At 37.3% G+C, this 22,555-nt stretch overlaps 1 protein-coding gene across 11 annotated transcripts in view; it reads left to right on the forward strand.

Annotated features, from left to right (window-relative positions):
- The window catches only part of Dgkb (diacylglycerol kinase beta), a 696,100-nt gene that overhangs the window by 493,726 nt on the left and 179,819 nt on the right, over positions 1-22,555 (forward strand). For all 11 annotated transcript variants that reach the window (XM_060367267.1, XM_060367311.1, XM_060367280.1 and 8 more), the window contains 2 exons: positions 5,630-5,720; positions 13,311-13,506. In XM_060367267.1, the coding sequence (XP_060223250.1) occupies positions 5,630-5,720; positions 13,311-13,506 (287 nt within the window). The remainder of the gene's footprint in view (positions 1-5,629; positions 5,721-13,310; positions 13,507-22,555) is intronic.

The following is a 22,555-nucleotide window of genomic DNA, read 5'->3' on the forward strand; positions in this document are numbered from 1 at the left end:
AATGGCTCTTTTCTTGTGGGTTGGGTCAGGACTTAGCTGTTAACAAACAGATGCTACTGGCGTCATTCATTCAGTACAGTGTTTCCCAGGAGACTTCCAGAGGTTAGCAAACACAGGTTCCAGTTGATGGTCCCAATGGACTCAGTGATCACAGGAGGAAGAGTTTGAGAGGAAAAAGTGGTGGAAGACGAAGGAGAGAAAGCCAAAGGGTTGTCAAACTGTTCAAAAGATACATGCATGTATGAATATTGCATAAAACATTTTTAAGAAGTGAGAAAAACCATAAAGCACTGCCTTAATTAAGCTTTAATTGTTGTGACAAAGCACCATGACCAAGTCAACTTACAGAAGAGTTTACTGTGGTCTTACAATTTCATGAGTCCATGACCACTATGGCAGGGAGCATGCTGTCAGACAGGCAAGTTTGGTCCTGGAGTAGCAGCTAAGGGCTTACGTCTTGAGATATAACAAGGCTGTGAGAACTACCTGGAAAAATGTGGGCCTTTGAAACCTCAGAGCTATCCCCAGTGACACACCCCTTCCGAGTAGCCCATACTGCTAATCCTTCTAAGTAATTCTATCAACTAAGGACCAAGTAGTCAGATATATGAACCTGTGGGGCTGTTCATCTTCAAACCACCACAAACCCCCATGCATCTCTTTCCTGCTTCTATGCTATGGCTGTTGCACTAACAAGGTCTGGGGCCCTGCAGACACACAGGGTCACACAGCTGCTCTGGACAGCACTCACCTCTCTAAACTTCCCTTTCTAGACACTACCCCTCCCTAGTTAAATAAGGCTCTAATGCGTGCTTCCCATTCACTGACTAAATAAGGCTTTAATGGGTGCTTCCATTTGACTCTGGCTGTATTTTTAAAAGTAATTTCTCACTATGTTTGGGAATGTATGATTAATTCTGTAGCCAATATTTAGCATAATATTTTTGGCAATGAAAACAAATAAAGGTGACTTGATTTCCTGCTATAACTCTAATATTTTAAATCATTCCCATATTACTATATGTTAATCAAACTGTGTGTCTCTTTACCAATATTGTCAGCCAGGCCCAGTTCCTATTGTACTTCAGAGTACAGAATGGTATGGAAGACTAGGACTTAGAATTCCAGGAAAGTCAACAATTGCAAAAATCCTTGCCATTCATGAAAATGCCCTTTCCATGTTTGAAAATACCCTTTCCGCGTTTTAAATGATTGTTGGAATACTTGAGGAACATGAAGAAGGTGAAACAAAACTAATAAAAATGATAGGAATTATTGGAACACCTTAAGTAAAAACGAAAAAAAAAAAAAGTATTTGACTTAATTCCACACTAAAAGTAAGTTATTTAGAACATTATGTTTCTGGGTGCCTTTAAACATCCAAGGTCAAGAGGGATTTCAGTTTTCATCTGAGGAATCATTTAAACAGCTTTGAGAAGGGTACAGGAGTTCCTGGCAAACTGCCGGTTTCATGTTTAGTAAGTGATCCTCTGTGCTTTCTGCATTCCCACTGAATACAGAACAATTGCACCTGAAAGACCCAGATGTGACCTTTAGGGACAATATCCCAGATTTCAGCTTTCTGTGCATTTATGACAGATATCGACATCAGGTAAATGAGACTCTTGCATCACTCTCCTTACTCTGCTGCTTTGTTAGAGGCAGCCTGGTTACACACATCTGGTTTTTGTTTTGTTTTGTTTTTTTTTGGGGGGGATGTGGAAGTCCACTGGTACTTTATATTTTGTTTTGTGTGTGTGTGTGTGTTTGAAGTATTTATATTATTGAGAATCTGGCAAAAAGGAAGGAAGGAAGGAAGGAAGGAAGGAAGGAAGGAAGGAAGGAAGGAAGGAAGGAAGAAAGAAAGGAAGAGAAAACAACGAATGCTAGAAATATTCCATGGAAAATATCTTGCTAGAAGTTAAATTACCTATTTGAAAGTTAAAAACTCCTGGAACTAAGCATTAAGTAAATTTCATAACGACAAATACAATTTTGTTTCAACAAAATGTGGCACAGCTCACATTTTTCTGAAGATGTGTAAAAGACAAACTCATTCTCTCTTTATAACTGGTAAAATAGAGTTTGTTTCCTCATTTTTACCTGAACATCTGGTAATCAAGCATTTTGACTATTAATTGCCAATTTACAATTAAATTCATTGGAAGAAAGCCTTCATACATTAATTAAAATTATAATTCCATGCATAACTTTTGTGGACTTTATAGGACATTTGTCATCTTCCTTGGAGTTACAAAGCCTATCTAAATGTGCAATAAATTTGATTCTATGTGACCATTTCACACCAAATGTCCAGTTCCCATATTCTCAATTCCAAAACGATGTGATTTTTCTCACAAATCTGAGTCTGAATTATTCGGATCATTTTCTATTGTGAACTGTAAAAAGAGATGGCAAACATGCCGAAATGTGTTTCTCTTGCATTTCTACAACCTGAGAACCAGTTTGGTTTAAAAAATAAAATTTAACAGCCTTTAATTTGTCATGTGGCTCTGATTCTATGTGTTCTTTATTGCCTCCATATATTTATCGAAGTGAAACATAAAATGGTTGTAATAATGGAGAATTTAAAGCAGCTTTTGCACATGAGCAGTAATGCTAACTAATATGTTGAATAAAGGCTGAATGTAAATTCTCAAGATTTCTGTTTCTTATGAAGTTTTTGTGAAACAAATGTTTCTTTGTTTGTTGAAACAATCTTTACAGGAAAGTATGATGATAGGCAGAATGGAAACCGAAGAAAACTCTCATTTGCCTGGAACACTGATCCTCACATTTATTTAATTTTCTGATTGCAGTATATTATTTAGATGACAAAACCTTCAGAATGTGAACCATAGACCTTTCATGCTCCCACATGCTCACTCAAGAGTAGCCTGGGCATCACACACACCAGTACAGATAGAGTTACATCTGTTGCCATGGCCTCCACTTCTCCAGGGTCTCCTGAATTGTGCCTCTCCTCCCTTCCCCTTGCCCATGGCTTAGGCTGCCATTTGCACTGCTCTACTGTGTTTCTTTCAGCAGTACTAGTGTTTTAATCCCTCAGCCCGTGTCTTCCCTATCCATAAAATAAAGCTTACTGTGCCATCAGCTTCTCTCAGTGTTAGGGTCAATCGTAATCTTTAACGTTGGCATACATGTTTTGAAATAGACCCCGCCCCACTGGCTGGTCTGTGTTCAGCATGTTGCTATGTCAGAATGCACTGCCAAGAGGGCCAGAGCCCAACTCTTTCTGTTCATTGTTTCCTGCTAATAATCTAGTTACATGCTACCCCTTTTTAAGCCTTTTGGGATCACTGAAGCAAAATTAGTTGAGTCATGTAAGAATGCTCACACAATACTCATCCTTTTAGCTAACATTTTAATTATTATTTTATGTGCCTGCAGGTAATTTTGCCACGTTCTTCATAGTTTGGTCATGATGTAACATAAAGAATCACACGTTCACCTTTAGAACTTAACACCGTAGCATGTGGAGGTGAATGGCTCAACTGAGCACTTGCTGAGGGGATGAACGAACTAATGTCTGAATCACAGACATCTGGAGAAAGGGCTGACAGGAATATGTTATAGCCACCGATTGCAGAAAAGTGCTTCCGAAAATTGATGGCACAGAATTCAGGATCAAAACACATCACATGCTTGTGTGCAGTTCTTCGTGAATTAACACAGATGTTATGTTTTTAAAAGGTTGTCTTGAAGACATCTCATATAAACCCATATTGTCTTTTCATATAGACAGGTGTAATTTATCAGAATGAGTAAATAGGGAAGCAGTTCACCTCTTATGTAACTTTAGCCATTGTTAAACTGAATTGGGACATAGACACATGTCCATAGAGAGCACTATACTAATCATTCTTATTTATATTTTTGTGTATGTGATATCAGGCCATAAATTAATAAAAATATTCTATGGGGCAAGTAAGATTTATGGTACCAAGATCCTATGGAACTTTCCAGTGGCTTTGTCCTTCAGCTTACTGGCTTGCCTGGGGTTTACACAAGAAAGGCTTGTGAAAATTTTGTAAGCAGATGAAACCATTGTGAGCCTAAACATTACTGGGTGTGTGTAGATAATGTAAGATCATATTCATATTCTATTACTTTGTATCAGAATGTTGTGACCATAATAGTAAATTCAACATTAAGTTCTGCGTCATGTTTAAAAACAATGACTATTCAATTAATTAGCAATACCATTACAGAACATCTTCATGTCAAAAATGTTTCACAATGTAATAAAATGCTAACATATTAATATTTATAAGAAAAACAGAAGAAATTCATGTGATAAATATATTCATATACTATAACAGAATTTCAATATCATTTTGATAGGTGAAATTATATGTCATTTAACATCTATTTTTGTTCTAATTGAAGGCATATTCCTTACCAGAAATGTGAATAATTAAAAATTACGTTTATTCATAAAAAAGAATTTTAATGCATTTTAGACAATATAGCAATCTAGAAAACTCTGCAGATACAGTAAGTGATCATAAATTTAATTACCTCTACAAAGAGACAAATACATCATCACTGAGTGTCATAAGAGAAAATATAATATTACTTTAAGATTTGGTACTGAGTTTATTAATATTTTCCTTTCAGCTTCTGGGCATTATCCTTTCTTGCTTAGTGCTTTCAGACTATGTCATGATTTTCTACTATTGTTCATATGAGAAAATATATTTAGTTAAAACAATTGATATTTCTTCTAAACTAGGAAATTTTAGCTTTATGATAACCAGCAGGTTATTTTTTTTTGTCTAAGTATGCTTTCCATCCTTTCCATTTGTAAAGAACACATACTTTGCTATTCTCTTTTCTCCACGGAAAATCTCAGGGCATTGCTAACTTTTTTTCTCCTTACAGGTGTAGGGTTGATAGTTCAAAATCATGTAGTTTCAGACACAAGACTTACAGGTTCTGAGGACATTTTTTTTTTAAAGTCTGATACAGACAGAAAAGTAGAAGATAGGCAAGACTCTGTAAGAACAGCTCATCCCTGTAATTCCTTCACGGACGGTCATTCAATTTGACACTAACACGTAAACTTTGAATTTACGTGATTATCCACTGCATGTCCTCAAAGGTCTTCTGTTATTTATAAGATTCAGATGATGATTTGTTTTATGTCAACTTGACACAAGCTAGAGATTTTTGAGCAGAGGAACTCTCAATTGAGATTCTCAGTAAGATATGCCCATAGGCAAGTCTGCAGCGATTGGTGTGGCAGGGCACAGCCCATTATGAGTGGTGCTACTGCCAGAATGGTGGCCCTGTGGTTAAAGGTAAGCAGGCTGAACAAGCCAAAGAGAGAACACCAGTAAGCCAGACTCCACTATGACTTGTGCTTCAGTCCCTGCCTCCCACACTGGGCTCCTGTCAAACTTTCCTCTAATAATGGACTATGATGTGTAAGTACAATTGAAATACACTCTTAATTCCTCAGTTCTTTATAGTTCTAGTGTTTAATCTCAGCAGTAAAAACCCTAACAATAATGCAAGGCAAGATAGACTTAGATATTTTTTTTTAATTCTCTTGAATATGCTGATTGTCTAAGCTGCCTCTCTTCCTTTTTTTTTAATTTTTCAGAATGAAGAACAAATTCTGGTACTTTGAGTTTGGCACATCTGAAACCTTCTCAGCCACCTGCAAGAAGCTACACGAATCAGTAGAAATAGAAGTAAGAAAAATGGGTTCAGTTTTGTAATAGTATGAAGTGTCTTATGTTTCCTGCTTTTAGAAGTAGATAAAGGTTTACCGAAGATTCTAAAATATGACATTTGTCACTCATAATGAAGTGCCCGAAATTAAAATTAAGTGTGCATATGAGTTGCTTTAATATCATATAAAATATGTGGAATACAACTTTGGAAAGCAATGTAGAGTTTGCTATGCATAGCATGAAGAAAATTTGCCTGATTAAAAAAATAGTTGAAGAATGTGAAAAAAACGCTTAACATTTTCAAGTCTCAATATCTCATAACTTTAAGACATAGTGCACTAAAAGTCTGCTTGCTTTCACAGATAAATGTTAAAAATATATCCTTTCCCATTCTATTTCAAACATTAGCTGGGTTTCTCAGTTGCCATTGCCCATTACAGATATAAGATGTGGAAACCCCAAGAAAGAGGGCAAAAAAATAATAAGAAAAGACACACTTCAGGAAGATCTGGTGACCTACCAAAAATATCTAGAAATTGTAGTACTCAAAAATTTGAAGACATTCTAAACAGAATTCATACATGGAAGAATTTTTGAAGATTAAAGAAAAAGTTTTATTTGTATGAATAGAAAGTTAAAACAAAGAAACAGAATTCTGAAACAAATAATAATTAGCTGATGTGAATACAAAATATTTCATTTGACATTTTTAATTTTTAAAAGAACTAAAATTATATCCTAGTACCTAAGTACCCCCTCATAACGTAAATTGTTAGTGGTACAAGTGGTACATTTGCAGGTACTTAGTGAACAAAAGGGAAAGTTGTCTAAGACACAGCTCAGACCTGCACTTAGATTGTTCTTTTCCCATTGGTGTTTCAGGACAAGGTTTCTTTGCGAATCCCTGTCTATCCTGGAACTTGCTCTGTACTCTAGGCTTCCTGTAAATTCTGAGATCTGACTGTCTTTTTTTTTCCTTCCCAATGCTAGGATTAAATTTATGTACCACCAACCCTGATTTTTTTTTTTTTCTGTACTTAATTTCAAATAGTTCTACCTTCCTTATGAGTGACTATAGAGTAAATTTAACCCAGCAACATTGCTGCTCCGGCAAGAGATCACATCTAAAGACGGTCTATGTAGGTGTGGTCTGCCTGGAATGCAGACATGTAACATACCTTGAAACCCTCAGGCTGGAATAAGCTCATGCCCTTAGTACACACCTAACAATAATGCCTAATTAAGGGGAACACAAAGCCATGAATCAGAGAAAAATTTGACAAAATGAGTCAGAGGTAGGATATGCCCAACTCTCAGGAGAAGAGACAGGAAGGAGAGACTACTTATGTGCAGTAGAGAGGAGAGTTGTGTTTGGTACAGTTCAGTTGAATGCAGTTGACTTCAGTTGATTCCCTGCAGTTCTGTTCAATCGTCTTTAGCTCTTGCCGTCACTGCAGTCAATGCTGTTCTGTTTGTGGATTTCAGAGGCAGTTTTTTCAAGCAGAGCAATTCAGCCAAAAGTCAAGAGAAGCCAGTTTGAGTCAGTCTTCTTAGAGAGGAGTTTGAGCCAGAAGAGCTGAGTTGAACCAGCCAGCCAGAGTTCAGAAAGAATTAGAAAGGATGAGTTTATTCAGCAGTAAGCCTCAGAGGCTGCAAACAGTATAGATCTAGGTAGCAGATGAAGGCTAGAAGATTAGATTATAGGGAAGTTATAACTTCTCCCTAGTGCTGCTGCCTTTCTTAGCCTCAGTGAAAGAGGATACACTCAGTCCTGATGAGACTGAAGTGCTCGTGTGAGTTGATACCAGGAAGGTGGGCTCCCCTCTTCGGAGAAGAAGGAGAGGGGTAAAGGGGGAAAGATGTTAGGAGGGTGAGACCACGAGGAGAAGAGGGAGAGGGCTGTAGTCAAAGGTAAAGTGAATAGATAAATAAATCTAATAATAATAATAATAATGATGATGATGATAATAATAAAATTCCCACCCTAGTCACAAGGATAGTTAGATAGAAAAGCTCTGGTTGCAGCCCAAGCCCTGTATTCACATTCTTGGGCACAGCTCTCATTTTATTCACTCATGAAAGGAAATAAAAACAGCATTTACAAGTGACAGAGATTATGTTTTAGAATATTGGATAAATCCATGTCCTAACAAGTTCATAATGTCCCGGATAGAATCTACAAAGTCATAATTTTGTAGTTTACTGTTGGTGATAATACTGATATGCTCAATGTAATATTTTTGTGTTATTTCTCATCATAACCAGAAAAAAGACTAAATATTAGAAGCAGACTGAATGGTTAGGGAAAAGGGAAAGTTTGTTCATGACCAGAATAAATCAAAATGATCCGAGAAGGTTCAAATTAAGGTCCAACCTCTGTTATATATTTTTTAATACATTGAAATATGTATCTGTGTGTATTATATTGTGTAATCATGATTACTTATAATGTGTGATATATTATTAATAATTCATGGTCTTTTAATCCTCTGAAATGCATTAGTGTACATACTGTTGCACACGTTAAGCTTACTTTGTGTGTCTAGTATGTGTGTGTACATGTTTCAGTATATGTCCATGTGTATATTTGCACATGTGTATGGAGACCAGAGATTGACATAAGGAGTCCTCCTCCATCACTGTCTATCCACTTAACCTGAGAATACCACTTTGTGTAGACTTCCTGGCCAGCAAGCTCTAGAGATCTGTCTGTCTCTGTCTCTGTAGGTCTGGGGTGAGAGCACACTTAGCACATCTCATTTATACCTGGGTATAAGGGATGCAAACTCAATCCTTCATGCTTATGAAGCAGGAACTTTATCCACTGAGCTGTCTCTACAGCCCTGAATATGTCATTAGATATGCGGTTATTATATATGTATACATAACATTTATTTTTAAATTATACTATCACTTTAATTTCAAAAATCAGAAATCCTAAAACCACTTTATATTGTAGATTTTGGACATTTTTGTTATCAAAAAGCTACGCTGGAGGAAAATCTGAGGCAGAAGCCAGACTATGGCTTTTTATAGTATAATTGGAGACCCAAACCCTTCCTTTGCCTCTCCTCCTTTGTGCCTTTCCCTGAGCACAGACTGAAAGCACACCAATCCACAGAGCAAGGCTGTGTGTCACAAAATATGAAATTTTCAACAAGATGGCTTCAGATAGCACAAAGAATTTGAATGAAAGTAAATGTAGAAGACAATGAATTCAAAGTTCTAAAGTGTCATTATTCCATATAGCTTTACATCTTATGAGGGATGGGGGATTGTTCAGGATAGTTTTCATGAAATCTTTCTAGAACTAAGTCACTGATCATAAAGTCATGCATTTCCATAGTCTGGCTTACTGGTTCTGCTTTTCTGGTTTGCTTAAGAAACTACTACTATGGCATTTATGACCTGGAGTCAGTACTGTGTGTTCTCCCCATTAGATCATTGTATAGCTTGTGTGTGTGCGTGTGTGTGTGTGTGAGTGTGTGTGTATGTGTGTGTGTATGGCAATGCCAAGTGTGTCTTTCTGCTCACACTTTAATGAATCCAGTTTATCATATTAGCAGAATATGACTTTCTACCCTCAAGGTTACTTCATAATTAAATATAAGAAATCAGCAGTTCGGAAATTTGATTCTGTTCGCTATTGCTTCCTATGTGGCCTAAAATCGTACCAACTATGGTTTGAAAAATGTCTAACGAGGAATAAACCATGGTAGTAACAATAGAACCCCAAGCAATGTTATATGTTTTAATGTCAGCTTCTTTGAAAACAAGTCACTTTCTGTGTGCATGTTTATGTCACAAAGCTCTTTCCTGCAGGGAGCTACTTCTGAAAGGAGTAAAGGCTTGAAATAAAATAAACATCTGGGAAAATCCTTCATAATAACAGCTAAGCTACATGTATTTTTAAAATTTACCTCATGTGTGGTACTAAGCTATGCACCTGCATTATCTGATTTAATTTTTATACACTCACAAAGATATACCATAAAACCTTCATTGCATAGCTAAATATCTTAATAGTTTATAAGGAAAATAACATTATTTCCAGAATTAATTAAATGTAAGGCAACAAATCAATGCTGTATTCATGTAAATGCCGAGGATAAGATAGTGATTTAAAAATTTGTAGTTTCAATTCTAAGAATCTTAGTTATCTTCTTCTAACTTTACTACAAAAGGCAAAAATATAAACAAAACAAAATTTTTCAAAATTACAAGAAAAGATGTCCAAAGCATAGCTTTCTTTTCTGTTTTGGAGGAGAGATGAAGGGTATCCAGTAACTTCAGGACTGGACAGGAGCTTAGAGCAGTGAGGGCACAGGTTCCCTGTTTTCCTCCATCTACCAAAGTCAGGGAGAGAATTGGAATGCCCATTCCATGGGCTGACTCATTACAGAAAAACAAAGCCGATCCGTGATTCTTTCTCATCATGCTTTACACCTGTACCCTCAGCTCTCCAGCGTTTATAAACTAAGATTAAATACAAACTGGCAGAAAGCCGTGTAGCTGTCCTTTTAAAGGTACTCTGTGCTGAAAATAAGATCTCCGCAGCGGCTTCACAGCATAACGTATGTGGTCCCCCCACAGCAGATGCTAATGACCTTGTTGCACTTAACAAAAAAAAAAAAAAAAAAAAGAAAGAAAATTCAGAATTTATTAGGCTGAGGCTATTGGCTTTTAAGCTTTTAGTCTTTTGCTGTACCTAAATTATTTTTTTCAAAAAAAATCATAAATCTTCAAAGCATATGAAAACAGTACCTGACATGGACTCATTCCTTGTTTATATGTCATAACCTTCACCTCGGCTTTATTTTTATAAACTCAATTGGTGTGCTGCAACTCCTGACCCCATCAGCTCCAGCATTCAACTTCCCAGATTAGTGAACAGGATGTCAGAGCACACAGAGAAAGGGGACCTGGACTCCGGAGCTGGTGAAACCAAGACACCCAAAGACATCGAGTTACTCAAGTCCTGTGTCCTGCCCTCTGGGAATGTCCTCCCCACTCCTCGTTCTCCGGGGCTCCTCGAGAGTTTCTGGCTGTGGTCTTCTTTTCCGCACTTGTCAGAGAATGATTCCCTGTCCTTTGAGCCACACATAGTGCTGGCCGTGGAGAGGGAACACATGCTTGGAGGTAATGCTGGCGTGGTCTGCAGTGTCTCACCTAACTCCACTAGTTCAATTAGGCAGAAGACCTTGCAGCACGTTCTGCTTTTCTGCGGAAGAACAAAGGCATCTTCCCTCACTAATTCTGAAAGTAACTTGTCACAGCGGGGTCCTAAGGCCTAGTCACATAATTGTCTTAGTGTGCTACCCGCTGCGTTCAATATTGAGTGGAAATGGAAGCCAGGCCCCAGCTCCAGCTTATTTCACAATTCTTCTGTTATTTAAATGATTTTAGTCAGTTTGGGGGAAGCCAGACCTTTATAAATTAACAGCAGGGAAATACCAAAGGTGTCAGATTGCATATTTATCATCTTTTTCGTGTAATACTTAAATATGTATTAAGAAGTGACTGACATAAATTAGGCGTTTTTCAGAAGCCACAGGCCGTGGCTTGTAGAGGACCCCCTTCTGCTTGACATTTCATCCTTGTCAAAGATCAAATTATTTTAATTTAGGCTGCAAATTATAAGGAATGAAGACTTCTTTGTGGGAATTCCCTGTGGTAATCTGACTTTTGTTGTTACTGCTGCTTGTCAGTGTGCAAAAGATATAATATGCATGCAAATAAGGTTAAAAAATATGTACTATCTAATTATCCAGCCAGCGCGTTCCACTTGAAGACAGTGGGAGGTCTGACACACAGTATGTGTTTGATTCATTGAGGCCTGCAGGGTATTTACACAAGATTACTTTTAATTATGAAATTAATATCTGTTTATCTAGAATATATAGTGGTGAGTGAGTATACACAGGGGCAGAATTCTTTAGTAAAAAGAAATGAACTTAATTTAATATGTAAAAAAGGAAGAAAAAGTACTTGTTTCTGGAAAAAAAAATGAAGCCCATCACCCAGAAACAGGGTCCTCTTCAGGGAAACAAATCAAATGAAAATTTTGCTTGTTTTCCAGAACTGTTTCTTCCACTGTCAAGTGGCTCAAGATGCGTCGATTTAGCTCATTGCATTGTTCTTTTGCTGAACATGGTGCAGCCCTAGCTTCATAAAGAGGAGGCGAATGTGGAAAAAGTCAGGATTCAGTTTGTTTTGTTGTCATTTCTATGGGGCGTTGCTTCTTCAAAGACTAAAGGTCAAGGTTTACAGGAGAATTAGTTAGTGTTGAAGCCAGTGATGACTTATTATAGTAGGACATATGCTTGTAGCAACCCTTCACAGAGACACTGCTACTTGTGAAATGCCTGTCCCTTACAGGGCATTTTGAAAGCATTTCATATTGTATCTCTTCTCTCCTCGGCTTATAATAAAAAATGGAAAAATAATTTTGGAGATAGTTATAATGACTATCATTTTGGAAAATCTAAAGCAAAATATAAACAACTTATCTCTTTAAAAAAAAATAGAGAATAGGGGTTGGAGACATGGATCAGTGGTTAAAACCTCTACTGCTCTTCCAGAGAATCCAAGTTAGATTCCCAGTGCCGATGTCAGTCATGTCACAAGCACCTGTCAATATTAGACAAGAGATCTGATGCCCTCTCCTGAACTCCGCGGATACCTGTGCCTGCACACACACACACACACACACACACACACACACACACACACATTAAAGCTACAGAATAACTCCATAATCCTCCACACAAATCTATCAACAATAATAAACAGGAAGTTTAAACATTCTCAAAACCAACCGTTCTTGCTATATAAAGTGGCAGTTGGTTAACACATTTGTAACACGGGCCAAATGCATTATCAGGATCCCTGCAACTGTAAGTAACGATGCCTAAAGAATCGCTGTACTGCTTGCTCATCCTCACATCTCCCTCACTTAATTCTGCCTGTCTTCCACACTCATCTGGACAGCTGTGTCTCTTATTACTTCTGAAGTGCTTAAAATGTAAGCTCATACTCACTTCAAAGTAACTGGATTCTTTGTCATTACCGTTTGTAATTTTTATCAGCCCATTTCATTCCTTGCCCCCCCCCAAAGAAAAAGAAATAAAAAAAGGAAGAAAAGAAAGAAAGGAAGGAAGGGGGAAAAAGAATAGAAGGAAGGAAGGTAGGAGGAAAAAGAAACAAAAAAGGAAAGGAAAGGGAAATGGAAAGGAAAGGAAAAAAAGGAAAGGAAAGAAAACCAAGCCAAGTGTAGAGGCAGGAGGAAAAGAAGTGCAAATATATCCATTCAAAAGAGGTAATGATCATGATATTTTTTTATTCCTAAACTTGACCTCCTAGGCCCACAATTTGCATATTGGAGTTATAAAAAACACAAATGTGTTTCTATCCCAAAGGTTTCTTTTAAGGTAGAAAACATTGGTGATATGGTATGATCATTTTTAATAGTTATGAATGGTAACTGGTTAATGTTTCTGCATTTCTTCTTTTGTTTGACATGATTTTCAAATTGCTTTATTAAAAGATAAAGAATAAATAAGAAATCAAATAAGTGTAATCTCTCTCTCTCTCTCCCTCTCTCTCCAGTGTGATGGAGTACAGATAGATTTAATAAACATCTCTCTGGAAGGAATTGCAATTCTGAATATACCAAGCATGCACGGAGGATCTAATCTTTGGGGAGAGTCTAAAAAGAAAAGAAGCCATCGACGGATAGAGAAAAAAGGCTCTGACAAAAGGCCCACACTCACGGATGCGAAAGAGCTGAAGTTTGCAAGTCAAGGTAAGGTTTCCCAAAATTATAGGTTAAGTTGTTTATTATTCTTCTTCCAAAGGTTACCTGAAAAAAAAAAAAAGTCTTTCGAATACCTATATATGATTAAGTTTTAGTGGATTATAAAGTTATATACTTTTTTTTCTGTTTTACTTTTTTTCTAGACTTTGTTTGGTAATAGCTTTTTTGCCCACAGAAAACAGAGTGCACATTATATGTGCAGTAGAAGTGACATAGAAAACACTATAAACTGAGCTCTTTTGGAATTGCATCATCCTGGCCAGTGTTTTCATGGTTGTACCAAGGACCCAGGTGTTTGGTTAAAGACTTTACTTTTGTCTCTTCAGACAAGATATGATATTCAACGCATCATACATTAAGTTACTATTCCAAGTAACATATGTAAAACATAAATGAAAATGCTTTGAAATTACACAGTACACTTTTATCTGCTGTTGTGTTAGAGAGAGTTAATATCTGCTAGTAAGCACATGAGAAACAGGAAGCAAGGTATATCAAAACAGAATTCACAGCTATGCGAACATATTTTTCAACACCACTATAATATAGTTCACATTGGGGCATGACAACTAAATCTTGATAAATATTTTAATCAAAGACACCAAAATGTAGGTAGTCACTGTAGTATATGTATAAGAGCCTATATCTTTTCAACTTCAAAAATATATCTATTATTAATAACAGTAAGAAAAATAGCCTGTTAATATAGGTATTAGTATTCCCCCTAAAATTCTGTGATTCTGGTAGCTAAGACAGGAGGATTACCAGGAATTTAAGGTCACCCTTAACTAAATAGAGGATTCTACAGAGTCACATTTTATCAAATAAATAAATTCATGCATATAAATTCATATATATATATAAGCGAAATACAAAGAGACTGTGCCAATAAAGCCTGAATATAAGTAGATTAATAACATTTAAAATGGTTTGTATACTTGATTCTCTTCTGTACTAGGCTCAAATTTAAGCTTTGGAGAATGACTTTTGTTAATGGAACTTAGTATCTCAAAATGGCATAGGCTGAAGGAGAGAATGCCACATATCCCCCATAAGACAAACTTGCTGCAACCTGCCAGTGACGGAAAGTTTGGGCAACAGCCCGATTAAACATATATAATAATAATGCGGTGCAATTATGAATAACGACACAAAAATGAAATTTTGAAGAATAAATACAGAAAATTGAGCAGCTTGTCCTTTATGAATGAGTAGAAAACATGTACAATTATTATTTTATAGAAATGTTGACATAAACATTGTGTTTATACTAAATCTTTTCAGGCAAGATATGATATTCAAATCATCTTGTATTAAGTTACAAAACTTAAATATGAGCAGTTTTCACTTTTTAAATATAAATCGATTTCTAAGACGACCTGTAATTTTCTGATTATTAGAATTATCTTAGAACCTTAGTAAAGGAAACTTACAGCAAGCCCGCAGCCAATATCAAACAAGACAGAGAGAAACTTAAATTAATCCTTCTGAAGTCAGGGACAAGGCAAGGCTGCCCACTCTCTCCCTATCTCTTCAACATAGTACCTGAAGTCCATGCTAGAGCAATAAGACAACTAAAGGAGATGGGAAAGGGGATACAAATGGGAAAGGAGGGCGTCGAGGTATTGCTATTGGCAGATGATAGGACACACTGAGATTTTTGAACTTTTTCATCTGAGCAGTAAGAGAAGCAAGTTTAAGATTGATCAGGTTCAAGCGTCTGCTCCCTTTGTTGATTTACTGCTTACAGCCAGGATGACTTTCATTTCTAGATAAACCTTCTGAGTATTTAAAAACCAATTACTATAATGTTTTCCTCATGTTAATTTTAGAAAGCAAAACTTGTCAGTCTGGTAAATTTTGCAACACTGTAGCTAACAATGTATCAAAATACTCCTGCATTTGGATTTATCATTTATTCTGTTACATTTTAAGTTTGTTTGTTTGTTTGTTTGTTTTTGGAGACAGGGTTTCTCTGTGTAGCTTTGGCTGTGTCTTGAACTTGCTTTGTAGACAAGGCTGGCCTCAAACTCACAGAGATCCGCCTGCCTCTGTCTCCCCAAGCTCTGGGATTACAGACGTGCGCCACTACACCTGAGCGTTCTGGTACTTCTTAAGTGTTGTGCTTACTGTGCAAAAATAAATTTAATAATAAAATTAACCACATGTACCCCTTTCCTGAATGGTAATATTTCTAGTACTTCATTTTTTTTTAATTTCTTGATACAGAAAATGTCAGGGTCATTGCATTGTCTTTTTGTACTTTTAAAATGTTTTTATATACTCTTTCAGAAGTTATCATTTTATTTTCATCCTCTCACATCTCTTCCTAGATCCACCTCTCATTCCACACCAACCAACTTTGTGTTCTCATTATTTTAAAACCGTGTTTTGGTTTTGCTTTTTTTTTTTTGTTGTTGTTGTTGTTTGGTTGGTTGGTTTTTTTTGTTGTTGTTGTTGTTGTTGTTGTTAGTATAGCCTGTATTCTCTGAGGTGAGTGGCCATCCAATAGAGTGTGTTAGACGTACCAGGGGTCAGCCTCTTGTCGAAGACTGACTCTCTCTCTCTCTCTCTCGGTAGCTATCGATGATCAATAGGAATTCCTCAGGTAGGGGTGGGACTGCATGCCAGTCTTCCCCCTCGACATGGGTAATTTGTCTGGCTTGAGCGCCACAAAAGCATGCTTTCTTCGCGGCCCTCTACCACCTTTGGCTCTTAGACTTGCCGTGATCACTGAGACTTGGAAGGAAGGGGATGTAATTAATACACAGCCATTTCGGGCTGAGAGCTCCGCCATCGCTTATTCTCTGCACCCTGGCCTTGGGGTTTTCTATGTTAATCAGTATTTACGGCAGAGAAAAGAAGCTCTGCAATGAGGTCCAAGAGAGACAGTAGCTTATGAATGTCCGTCAGCATTGTCTGTAGAATCACCATGGAGACATTTTAAACCCGCGTCAACAATTTCTATACTCATAAAACACCTAGTTGAAACAGTGAAGAACTGACCATCACGGCTCCCTTCTCTCCTGGGAAAGACTTTATAATAAAGTATCCTGAAAAACTTTCAAATGGACTAGAAGTGTCGGGTAGGTTTTTACCGTATTTTGGAAGGCATACTCATCTTTCTTAATTTTAGAAACTGTTTTGGATTCCAGGAAACATGAAAAAGTGTATCATCACGTTTATGTAACAGAGAGAAATTATTTCTTAATAAAAAGAATTAAGGAAAAGTTTGCACTGTATCTCAAAACATATTTAAAGAATTGTCATAAGTCCGGGGTCTAAGACTAGGTGCATGAGACTTCGGGTCCCTTAGCTGCCAGGAGAGTAGGCGCCCAGCAGTTCCCTTGCTTGCTGTCTTTGAGAGCACTCAGGAGATCAAAATATTTTCAGTCAGTGTTTTGGTTGGGAATTCTGCTGCTGACTTAATTCAGAGTTGAACAAAATTATAAGTAATTTGCTTAATTATATTACCATTCCATCGAGACACAGTGAACTAGTTGGATACAATTCTGAAACATGCACTCAGAGTTCCCTCGTTAGCAGACATTTCCTTTATGTGTGTTTATAAATACAAACGAGTGTGTTAAATACAGACGGCATCGCCTTTAAGCGAAACTATGAACTAGGCCAAGTCATCTTCCGTACCCGTGCCGTTAATACTTAATCTTCCCGTGTCTCTGCAGCTACTGAGTTCATAAGTACTGTACTGTCCCTTGTTCTAAATTAACCTGAGAGAGGTGTCTAATAAATTCACTCCCATTAATGTATAAATGACTGATTGCAGAAAAAAGGAGAGGTATTTGCATTTTAAAAGACATAAAGGCCTTCAGCTAAAACATTATTTTTCATCCAGCATTCTACTGAGTTATAGCTGTGATTCTTCAGCAGTTCTTAAAGACTTAGCTCAAGTCCATTGCAGTATTTTGGAACAAACTGAAAAAAAAAAAAACTTCAATAAAATAAACAAATTATTCCTATTAAAACTGTTTTCCATATTAACTATTTTCAAATTATGAACAGACAGATATTTTGAATGATCTTTGTATTTCGTTCTTTTTTTCTTTGTCTCCTCAATTAGGATGATAGGCAGAAACATTAAATGGTTAGACGTATGAGGAGATACACATAATTTCTCTCACACATTATTTACATATGTACCCATGAATACAGCACCATGCTTTCAAAAATCTGTTTTGCAATAATCATTTAAAATAGTGTGTCTCTGAATGTTTATTGGAGGAATGTAAGCATGTACTATACATTATCACTGTAATCCATCTGAATCACCTGCAAAAGAAGACCAACCTATTCAGACACTTCTGTTCGTCGCAAGGTCCAAATGCCTCAAAGTCATCAATGGAAGTAAAGACAAGCTTTACCAGTATTGAAAATGAAGATATTAGTTGATGATTGCAGTTTTGCTCATATAGAAATTGTGTTATTTTAACTACTTCTAACAAATAATACACTTATTCTAACGACTGTCAGGATAGACTTGACTTAAACACGTTCATCATTAAACTTCCTATAAGGAGCCAGGGATTAAACTAAATGTTAACTCTGTATGCACAATGAAATAAAACTGAGAGAATTTGGCGTGAAAATCTGAACCAGGCAGCAAATTATTTTCTATACATTTGTATGGACAGAGATGAAAGAGTCATGTATCGTGGACATCTTTAACCAGCTTCGTGAGCTGGGGTTAGATTGTGACAGAGTCCTCTATCTCCCTGACATAATATTTAAATAGTATATAGCTGAAAAAATATTAAAATGAACTTTTGAAAAGGATTTTTTAACCAATGTGTGAGGACTCCACAAGAAGTTGAACCATTTTAGTTCTAATAGATTTAACGATAAATCGACAGTCAGCCATGCTGACATTCTGGCTATTTGTAATAGCCAGAACCTGAAAACAACCCAGATGTCCATCAATGGAGGAATGGATGCAGAAATTGTGGTACATTTATACAATAGAATATTACTCAGCAATTAAAAACATGGAAATTATGGAATTTGCAGGCAAATGGTGGGATCTAGAAAAGATCATTATGAGTGAGGTATCCCAGAAGGAGAAAGACACACATGATATATGCTCACTTATATAGACCTATAAGATATGATAAACATACTGAAATCTATACACCTAAAGGAGATAAACAAGGAAGAGGACCCAGGGTAAGATGATCAATCTTCACTTAGAAAGACAAATCAGATGGACATTGGATGTAAGAGAAAACAAGTAAGAGGACAGGAGACTACCACAGAGAGCCTCTGAAAGACTCTACCTAGTAGTATATCAAAGCAGATACTAAGATTCACAACCAAACCTTGGGCAGAGTTCCGGAAATCATATGAAAAAAGGGGGAGTTAATATGACCAGGAGAGGAGATGAACTCCACAAGGACCAAATATATCTGGGCACAGGGGTCTGTTATGAGACTGTTTCTCCAACCAAGGACCATTTATGTATGTAACCTAGAACCTCTGCTCAGATGTAGCCCATGGTAGCTCAGTATTCAAGTGGGCATCCTAGTAAGGGGAACAGAGACTATTTCTGACATGAACTCAATGGCACACCCCCCCCCCCCCGAAGGAGGAGCAACCTTGCTAGGCCACAGAGGGGGACATTGCAGCCAGTCCTGAAGATATCTAATAAACCAGGGTCAAATGAAAGGGGAGGAGGTCCTTCCCTATCAGTGGACTTGGAAAGTTGCAGGGAGGAGATGAGGGAGGGAGAGTGGGAATAGGAGGGAATGAGGAAGTGGGATACAGCTGGGATACAAAGTTAATAAACTGTAACTAATATTAAAAAAATAAAAAATTATAAAAAAAGAAAATATGACTTTCTCACATGTAACTTTTAAAATATCCTTTTACTTGCAAGTTGTTCACTGCTATGAAAGTATGAAAACTACTGAGCAAAAGTTATACTCTTCAAACTTGAAAGACAACGGTCAGGAGCATTTGGACATCCTTACTTAACTGTGGCTAAGTCGGTGACTCCGCTCTACACACAGGTATTGCTAGACAATACTTGCCATAGAAAAGGTTATCTTAAAATCAATTAACATAGTATGTCAGCCAACGATTTTTTAATGATTTTATTCACATTTAACAAAGCCAATTTTTTCTTTTTTTAAAAACTTGGCCAGAATTTCCCTGCTTCAAATTGGCACTCAGTTACAGAAAGTGAATTGTTTACCACGTGCACAAAAGTTTAAAACTCAGAGTCACACACGCACACACTAGCACAGACGCATACAGGTATGTACCCGCATTGCACCCACACATGTATGAGCGCACATATACACACACGTGAACTTGTGACTGTGCTTCTCTTATCATTTCTTTCTGGGTGAGGAATCCTGTTTTATAAATTATTCATAGTAGTGATGAAAGAGTAAAATGACTAAGTCCGGAAATATAGAAATTCATCAGGTAAGGTTAAAATTGTAAAGGCAGGCTTGAAAAACTAAAGTTTACAAATTTAAAATACAGTGATGAAGGCCAGAGAGATAGCTCTGTGGGTTCAGGTGCTCATTGCTAAGCCTGACAACCTGACTTCACGTCCCAGGACCCAAATAAGAGAGAACTCATTCCCACAAATGAACCCATGATCTCCCCACACATCATAGTACATGTGGGGCCATATATGCACGAATACACACACATGCACAAATATTTTTTTAAATTGATTATAATGATCTATGTGGCTATTAAGTGTCAATACTATTGTTTTTGTCAGTATCTTCCTACATAAAGTCTATTATACTGTATTATGGGTTTCTAGATTCACACAACTTATGAAATGAGTCTATCTCCCTCTTTCTCTCTCTCTCTCTTTCTCTCTCTCTATCTGAAATTTATTGGGATGACTTACCAGCTTCAGTCACAGTCCAGTTAATCCAACAACGGTTAACTGTGCATGAAAAGTTCAAGGTTCTAGTAGTTGCTCGGCCCCCCAAGGCTGAGTGTCTCAGCTGGTCTTCTTTGTAGGCTGGAATTCCAAATATGTGGGCTCCAAAGCAGTGAACTGAATGGATATGCTGGCAGGGTGAGGGCAAGCAGGTGGAGCAAATCTTCCTTCCTCCATGTCCTTATACAGACTTCCAGCAGAAGATGTGGCCCAGATTAAAGGTGTGTCTTCCTGCCTCAAGATCTCATCAAAACCTTTTGTCTTCTTACCTCAGAGGTCCAGACTAGAAGAGGATTCACCCACTTCAAACCATGCAGAATTTCTCTCACATGTGTCCCCTCTATTTCTAGATTGTAGTTCATTCTAGACATAGTCACGTTCACAGCCAAGAACACATTCACAGCCAAGAACAGCCAAGAACACGTTCACACCCAAGAACAGCCATCACAAGTCCACCCCTTGTCATCCTGACACACAATCATATCGCCTTATGTCATGAATAATTTCCAAATGGAAACAATATTCGGGGTCATCATAACACCTGAATATAATATAACTGTCCCACAAATATCGAAAACATATTATAAATTTAGAATAGGTGGCAATCTCCTTCAAGGGACATCCTTTTAGCACTCTCTTAATTATCATATGTTACAACATATGATAAGAAATTGAAAAAAATATAAATATGTGCCCAAATCCATTCTTAATGAAATGCAACAGAAGCACTAGTGTCAATTACCATCTTTATTCCTGCAGCTGGTGTCAGTCTTAGCAGGTCCTCATAACTGCCTTCTTCTACTATCCATTCTGTATTTCTTCCATCATCTGCAAACACCTCAGCAGATCTTGGTTCTTTCCCTAGAGGAGTGGCCATGGCTGAGTTCCTGACAGATCTGTACCCTTTGTCATACTGCCTGGATTATGCTGATGTAGTTTCCTTGTAAACTTTAATCATAGGACATGGTAGCACCAAAAGATGCCCTAAAGTATCTTTCTTACCTCCATTGTGGAGAAACAATACAATTTTCTCATGGAAATTTAGATCAATAACTTCTCCTAACAGTGATATTCCTAACAACTGTTATTTCCTGTTTCTTTCTGGGCCCTAGAAGTTTAAAGTTACCTGGGGGAGTCTGAGCTTCCAGTTCAATAGAATGTTTGTTGTGGCTCCTGGCATGAGCATTTCCTGCTCTGGAATCAAAACTTCTAGGCCAGCAGAACTTATGGTCACAGGAACAAGAAGTAAAAATTTCCCTAGTGGGTCACTAGGAGTGATAGTGAGTGAAACTATTCCCTTTTCCTCTGCTTGATTCCTGGACGGGTGGATTCTGGCTATGGGGGAAACTTTGCTATATATTAGATGTTGATTCAAAGCATATACTGCCTTCTGGAGAGCCCTGTGTTACCCTCCAGGCTACTGCCAACTAATTGGCACTGTAGCTGTGTCTTCAAAAGACCATTCCATCTATCTCTCTGGCCTGCTGCTTCAGGATAAGGGAAACATGGTTAGACCATGGGCCCACGTTCACACTCAGCTAGCTGTGAAGTGAGTTCTTTGGTGAGAAGTAATACTGTGTGGAATAACATGATGGTGGATAAGGCATTTGTAAGTCCATGTATAGCGGTTCTGGCAGAGCATTATGTGCAGGAAAGGAAAAGCCATAATCAGAATAAGTGTCTATTCCAAATACCAAGCATGCTTTTATCCCATTTTATATCTATATTCATTGTAGCACTGCGGAATGAGCTAGAGAGGGTGTATTCTGATTGGCTGTTAAGGAGTGTCTCCATAGCATGTGGCTTTACTGTCAGTTTTCTTATCAATTGCAGAAATTAGGAAGAGAAAGAGGGAAAGGATTTGATACAAGTCACATGAATCAGAGAGAATAAATTGAAAAATATCGGTAAAGCTTTAGCAAGATTTGACATCTTCCTTTGCCTCTGATGAAAACAAGATAATTAATTCTGTCTTCATCTTCTCAGTGAGGATACGAGCTCTGAGATGTAACTCTAATGTATGTGTACTGTACATTGCCTTACACAGATAACTGTAAGAGGAGTAAAGTAGGAAGACTCACTTTCTACGCCTTGTACACACCACATGCATCAACA

This window comes from Meriones unguiculatus, chromosome 1 (assembly GCF_030254825.1).
Source record: "Meriones unguiculatus strain TT.TT164.6M chromosome 1, Bangor_MerUng_6.1, whole genome shotgun sequence".
NCBI lineage: Eukaryota > Metazoa > Chordata > Mammalia > Rodentia > Muridae > Meriones > Meriones unguiculatus.